This window comes from Pinus tabuliformis, chromosome 8 (assembly GCF_031772625.1).
Source record: "Pinus tabuliformis cultivar Carrire ecotype Pingquan chromosome 8, CPIR1, whole genome shotgun sequence".
Classification (NCBI taxonomy): Eukaryota; Viridiplantae; Streptophyta; class Pinopsida; order Pinales; family Pinaceae; genus Pinus; species Pinus tabuliformis.
This window is the reverse complement of record NC_142294.1, coordinates 257,689,048-257,696,495: the sequence shown is the minus strand read 5'-3', so window position 1 is coordinate 257,696,495 and position 7,448 is coordinate 257,689,048. Positions and strand designations below refer to the sequence as shown.

Sequence of the window (7,448 nt, the reverse complement as noted above, 5' to 3'; positions counted from 1 at the left end):
GCATGAATCATTAGTTGTTAATAGTGTGAATGCATTAATATATTTGTGTAAAGTTAATATTAACCTAGATGTAAATTTTTAAATATATCTTATCATAACAAATATTAAACACACTAATACCACTAGTAGCGGTTAATAGTGTATGCATTAATATATTAGTGTGAAGTTAATATTAACCTAGATGTAAATTTTTAAATAGATTTTATAATAACAAATACCAGACAGACCAATACCACGTCGGTACAATACCATAACTTGTAAACCAAAATAAGTTTATAGTTTAATTTAACTTTATAATGTTATAATTAAAATTAAAATTATTAATTTTATTTTAAATTTTTATAATCTTAATTTTTAAAATTTGTACCTCCTAATTTTTTTATTTTGTTTTACTTTTGAATAGGTGAATAATATTTATGTTGCCATTACGACATTGCCACAATACTCAACTTGAGAGCTAGGAGCGATTACTCTTTATTTACAGTTAAAATTCCCTGGTGCTGTGTACGTAAATTTGTACATGAAAGGTCTACGACGCCATCCCTTGAAACTTTGATCAGCTGAGTGGTGCGTTCGTAGTTGCAACCAGGTGCTGCGTAGTTACAACAAAAATAGACTAATGTTTTTACTGCGCAACGCAATATCTTTTCTGGAGTTGTATCCATCTCATTATATGGAAATATGTAAATACTGTGTTATACGATGTGAAATCACCACCGACAAAAATTGTCTGTGGGGTTTAAGTCACTCTCCATGTATAACGACTTCAAAATGCATGCTTTCTTTACACTCAGCTCACAAGTTTGACAACAAACATTACATGTTTCTCTACACTTAACTCAAAAGTTTGACAACAACCATTACATGCTTGCTCTACACTTAACTCACAAGTTTGACAACAACCAACCTACATCGGTGAAGAAAAAAGTGAGCTCTCCGCTACTTTGACAGTACACCAAAAAGACTGCCACACATATGCAACCTATGCAACAAATATCAAAACATTTAGCAACAGACTGTAGCAGCACACTTTACAGCTCAACGTGAGTTACTTCAATTGGATACCATGTGAAAATAACAAGATAACTGGAGGCCAAATACAAATGCGTCATATCAATGGGGCTGTTTACTACATTTTACAAGGGGGTTTCTTATAAAGTTTTACAGCAATCTAAATATTTCCAAACGATCTATTGGTACAAGTCCCTCCATTAAAATAGCTACATCTATTTAGGAAAGTCTTCACTACTTTCATCCTTCTACAGTGCACTACCAACAATGTATTCACCTGATAACATTGCTGTTTAAATTCATACTCTGATCTCATCACAGCTTTTGCTAAGGATACAATCTCATCTATTCCAAACATCTTGTTAATGGCCCTACGGGCTCCATTTGGTTTATCTGGTCAAGGTCATATTTATAGCTTAATTCCAGACTCAATGTCAAAGATTCCTACAGACTCCCGCGATTTTCTTGGCTGCTGAATCTGCCCTTCATGGGCATTTGATTTGCTGCGCTGTGTGTAGCTTGCCATCTTTTTATATCCACATAGACGAAGACAACGTCTACATGTAGGACAGGAAGAGTGAGAACGAAGCCATTTGTCTATACATTCCACGTGGAAGCCATGGTTGCAGCTTGGCAACACTCTTACACCTTCACCTTCCACGAAGTCCACCAAGCAGATCGGGCAATCCGTTGCAACCGATATCCCCGGAAGCTGTTCGATCGATTTGCCATAGATGATTGATGGGAGCGCTTCTATGGACTCCTCTGTCATCCCAGTATTAGCCATTCTGGTGGCCATATGATTCTGGCATGACCTCCAAATATAGTCCCAAGGAACAACTGAAGCTAGACCCACTAGAGTTATGAATGAGCAGAGCAAAGCAAGAAGAATTACCATGGTGCTTTCACTCATTTCCCCTTGTGGGCTTTCGTAGGACAGATCCACCGCTGGTAGCGTATCGGTCACGAACTCTAAAACCATTCTCCCCTTATCAATCTTGGGTCACGGCCACGATCACACAAAGATCAAATCCTGGAGAGTTTGTTGCTCAACCAAACTTAGAAGATTTCTGCGATAACGATTTCAAAGCGGGCCTTAATTTTTCACTCCGATTGAAAACCGATCTGGGTTTCCTCGCTAAATACCAGCCAGATGGGACAGAGTTGGTAATTGCATGTTTCGTGCTGAAGAAGCTATTCTCACCTACCCCAATCAGATAAGCCGGACAAGCCCTTCATTCTACTGTGAAACCTCGTTTCCCACGCCAGAGAAGAAACCAGGAATTTATTTACAATAGTGGGACCAGTTTACCGAGCTTATCCTTATCTGGGAGACTCAACAAAGCATTTGTCTACAATAATTGGGACCCGTGACAGACTAGCCTGGTTTTGGACCGTTCCCTATGCTTTTACAACTGTAAGTTGGTTAATTAAAATGGACAAAACTAAGGATATGCTTTAACGAATATTCAGTGCACTCCTAGAATTGCTTCTATTAGTATTACAAGAGCTGAATATATATATATATATATATATCGTGAGTACGAAGTGGGAAATGTCGAAATGCCAGCTAGGTTGCGTTGAAACATGATGAGTGTGGCATGACCCAATCATCGTCACAGACCGTTATTCGAAGACCCTGAACCCTTAGCTATCACGAGTAGCACTTTAAAGTTTCTCGTCATTTCCTTCATTCAAAGGAGTCGGTGTTAGGATACTCTAACCTATGTCGTTTTAAGTTTTCTTAGATAATGTGTATAATTCGTTATTCCTTTGGTATATTGAAGGTTGAATAAATTTCCGGCTTGGCCTTAGTCTCAGGCCAAGAGACACTTCAAGCTTTTAATATATCTGAGTATTATTAAATGGTAGATTTTCGAATATTTTGAAAATATGATAAACAAAGATTGTTCGAATTGTTCAAGTGAATAAAATATTTATTAGAATAAACTGTTTGACTTTATCTTTGTCCTTTCAAATGTTCTAAAATCTATAATTACTAATTTTATAATGTTAATCCTCATTATCAAAAAAACTAAAAGTTAAACATCACCTAAAATGAAAAAAGAAAAAGGAGGCAGCTTTACCCGGCTACTCATAATCATAGCTATCAAATTCGTTTGACCAAAATAATTCGAAAACTGGGGTGTTCTATCCGGTCTGAGGATTAATTCGAAGTTTGCTACGGACATTCGGTTCACGGATCAGCATGGGGCGGGCAAATCAGTACATGGTTGACTGAGAAAATTTAGTTCAAAGTTTATTACTTTATTGTGGATGACAGAAAATCCAGTTCATAGTTTATCCGTGTGTATTTTTCAATTTTCATGCATGGGAGGGTTAAGTATCAGTATTGGAATTTCAAAATAGATTTATCTGTTAAATTGGATGGTTTTTACACTTTTTAACGGGTATTTACAATTTCAAAAAAAAATGATATTTTGTAAATATTTAAACCATATTTAACTTGCAAATCAAAAATATTTAAGCCATATTTAACTTGCAAATCACTCCATGACTAACAATTTACCAGTGAAATTCCAACCCTAATAAATACAATAACCCAAACACTAGATATATGGCAGCGGGATCAGGTGTAAAATGGCAACTAAATAGATCGCAGCGGTATCAGGTGTAGGAAATGGCAATTAAGTGTGAGTGCTGTAAATTTTGTATTTTTCAATTTTAGCATTTTCGTGTAGGATTTAGAAAGCTGAGAAAATTTCAGAAGAGAAAGAATTTGAGAATCAATTTTATACGGAATAATTGAATTTTTAAATATGTTTATATGAGAGAAGAATCTCAAATAAATTACTCTAGAATATTTAATTTTTAAATATTTATTAATTATAAACAAATTTTGAAATTAGGAAGTATCTTTTGTTTAGGTTTTGAATTTTGAAGAAAGAAAGATTTGTTGAATATTTTCCAAATTTAAAACTTTTCATCCTATCATATCGAATTTGAATACTAACTAACTTCCAATTCTAGTTAGTATTCAAATTCGAGATTCGTAACTATGCATCTATTTACCTAAGGAAATAAAGTGCAATATTCCTTAGCTTTGGGTGCACAGAGTGGCAGAGAAGACAGTAAGAAAGTAAATATATATTTATACAAGCAACGCCTGGAATCATATGTGGCTCCTTTTCCCTGACACATGATGACAGCCCAGTGCACCCCTCTCATCCATTTTTTTATTTCTTCAGTGTAATATACATTCGTTTGTTTAACCGCTGGAGAGATATTCTTTCTTCCCGCTCCTGTAGCGCTCGAACGGCGCAGCTTTCAGAGGTGGGGTTCTCCGCGAGTACCTTCCAACTGCCTTTAACTGCGGAATATCATCTCCCCCACTTACTGATGTAGAAGCGCCACCTCCTTTGCTTCAGAAGCATCTAATAATTTATGTTATTTTGATAGAAATAAAATGAAAAATCATTAAATGACCCCTGACGGATAAGGATAGCGATGTCCGGCGGCGGACTGGATAAAAAGATTCAAATTTTAGTATACTTATTATTCTTAAAAATCCAAATCGTAAGATGCTTAGAATATCTCTAAAAGAATTGAAGTGTGTCAACAACGGATACCTTAGTGGTAGCAAACATGACAACAATGTTTCGCAATAAACCAATAATCAAGGAACAACATATAGAACTAGAGTTAAAGATGCCGAGGATAGTTTTGGCACAATTACCAAATTTAATGCAATTGGTTAAATAGATTTGAAAATTCCCTCGTTAATTTGATTTAAATGAATTGTTAGTTCAATTTCCATTTCCCTCGGATTTATGGCCACATAATGAAGATAGGGGAAATGTAAGGGAATTAGGTATCTGACAAATTCTCAATTCCAACTTCAAAATTAAACCGCACTAAGTGAACTCACGGTAATTTTCAAATGAAGGCTTCCCATGCTTATTATATGTAAAAAGGGTCTTAATTTTTTTTCATTGGTGTTGATTCCTAGAATGATTTTTCATTCATTTTGAGCTATTCACATGAATGGAAATTAAATGGGCATATATGAGCTAGTCATTAGGTGATTTGTACTTGTCCATATTCCTTTAAACATGATTGATTGATGTTATGTGGTTAAATTATTATTTTTGATCTTTGAGTAATTAAATGACTAGTTAAGTATGAGTTCTAATTGCCCATTCAACAGGTTTTGGTTTTATGAGAAATTTTCAAGATCTAGAATTTATTCCTATTAAGTAATGCTAAACGTAACAATTCTGTAAACATTTCAATTTGAATATTCAAGGGAATCAATATGGCTTTCAACATAATATTCTTTCTTATGGACTCAACCTACATTAGGATTTTGTGTAGAATAATGAATGTTTCTTAGTTAATTCAAAATCTAGTTCAAATCATGGTCAATATCCTATAAAACCTAAAAAATCTACAAATCTATACAATTTGAATAGTTCGAGGAAAACTTGCTATTTTTTAGCTCTATTTTATCTGTTATGCTCTTTTAGTTGCGCTAACATTTTTCATGAGATTTTATCTTAGCCTACAAGAGACATGGGGAAAGGAAGAGAAACCCCAAGGAAAAGTTGGTTGCATGGCAATCATTGGCGATTGTCATACTAGAAGATATTCAGGGGATAATATCATCCAATGTGGAAGATGTTGGAACCATAGTGGAGGAAGTAGAGTACAAAATAGAACACATAGTACGAGGAGAAGAAAGACTACTGTATAATGATAGAAATAGCTGTCAAGTTCCCCAATTCATTGAATATTCCTTCAAAGTGCAAAATGAATTGAATTTCATGCGAAGAGAAAATTATTGGAAATCATGACAATTATAAAATATAGGGTTAGACATATTAGAAGTCAAAAAATATGTCCAAGCATGGGATCGAAAGTATGATCAACTTAACCTATAGCTCGATAGGGTGAATGATCAGTAGGTTAAACTTGGAGAACTTGTCCTTAAAGTTCCTACTATTCCTTCACAAGTTCTAAAAAAAATGGAGTTTAAACTCAAATGGTGAAAACAAATATCTCATGGATTTCTTCAAAGAATTGCTTGGGAGGTCAATATTTATGTTGAGATATGGAAGTTCATATAAAATATAACAGAGCACTCCCACCTCCCTTCATTTGCACCCATGAATATGTTCTTTCCTCAAGCACTAGTGTTCAAAGAGTTAAAGGGTTGTGTTTCCCCCAACAAAAGAGGTATGAGAGCCATCCTTGATATCAATGAATCCACTATATAGAGGTTATTTGAGGCACGTCCTAGGAACATAACATTAATTAAGTCCATGCTACCTAATATGGAGAAATGTGGGAGAAGGATACTGTTATCACCCTAAAATCTTTGTCTCTAAGCTTTGGAAAGTTGCCTTGTTTCTAGTCATAGTCTCATAAGTTTTGAGTCATCTCATCACAATTATTGTCATTCCCATTTACAAACCCTTCTTCTAGTCATGGTGTTAAAGGGTCTCTAGGTCATTTCATGCTTTAAGGGTTAGGTCATAAGGTTAGAAGCATTTTAAGGTCATATCTCTTTTCCAAATAATGTTTGACAACCTCATTCCATGTTCTAGAAGCCTTAGCAGGTGTTTAGAAGTCATATCTCACATCATGTTGGAAATATTTTGAAACTAGCTACGAAATCCCTGAAAAACCCTGTTTCAGCATAAAAAACTCTGCTTTCTATGTTTACTAGTCAACTTACAGAAGGGGTCCTGAGCCGCTGAGAACTTAATTTTGAAAACTGAAAGAGAATTTTCTTCCTAACATACCAAAATACAAAAACCTCTTTCAGTTTCTTCAAATCCGTTCTGAGGTGGGAGGAATTTATGGTTAAACTTGCGCTACGAAACTGCTGAAAGTCAAGCTTGGTCTTCTGGTTTTAGCAGTCTTTTTCAAGATCACTTTCTGGTCACATGAAAAGGTATTTTGGAAATCTGAAGGAGATTTATCTTCACAATCTCTCCAGATACAATAACCTATCTCACTTTCTTCATAAGTGTTTTCAGTTGGGAGATAATAATCTTTCTTTGAAACCCAAAATTCAGAGAACGAATTTTTCCTGTTTGACACGTGTTTTTCAAGGATAGATTCTGGAGAGCTGGAGAATTTTTTAAAAAACCAAGAGAAGTGTCTGTTCTAGACATCATGGACTACAAAAACCTCCTTCAGTTTCGAAAAATGTGTCATGGATAAGGAGATAAAGGCTCTGTCCCACGTGCCATTTTCAGGGATCCTAAGCCTAAAAACATGGAAACATGTTGTCCAATTTCTAGGGTTTGTCTTCAGCAGTCAGATGACCACGTGGGAGGCTTCATCAAATTCGACTTCTTGAGGTTCAAAGTTGTCAAAGAATGCTTTAAATGCTTCGATAAGGTTGTTGTAATCATGATAAGGAGTTACACTCCTAGTTGTATTAGGTCTCTAGGACTGCTAGTTAGGTG

General features: G+C 35.2%; 1 protein-coding gene across 1 annotated transcript; it reads right to left on the bottom strand.

Annotated features, from left to right (window-relative positions):
* Positions 1 to 1,043: 1,043 nt before the first annotated feature.
* Positions 1,044 to 2,262, bottom strand: LOC149235134 (putative E3 ubiquitin-protein ligase ATL44). Its single transcript, XM_089461293.1, has one exon. The coding sequence runs from the start codon at positions 1,991 to 1,993 to the stop codon at positions 1,421 to 1,423; it is 573 nt and encodes a 190-aa protein (XP_089317419.1). The 5' UTR covers positions 1,994 to 2,262; the 3' UTR covers positions 1,044 to 1,420.
* Positions 2,263 to 7,448: the final 5,186 nt, after the last annotated feature.

Excerpts from the sequence above, each read along its gene's own strand:
- LOC149235134 (XM_089461293.1), bottom strand. The coding sequence starts at position 1,993 with ATGGTTTTAGAGTTCGTGACCGATACGCTACCAGCGGTGGATCTGTCC.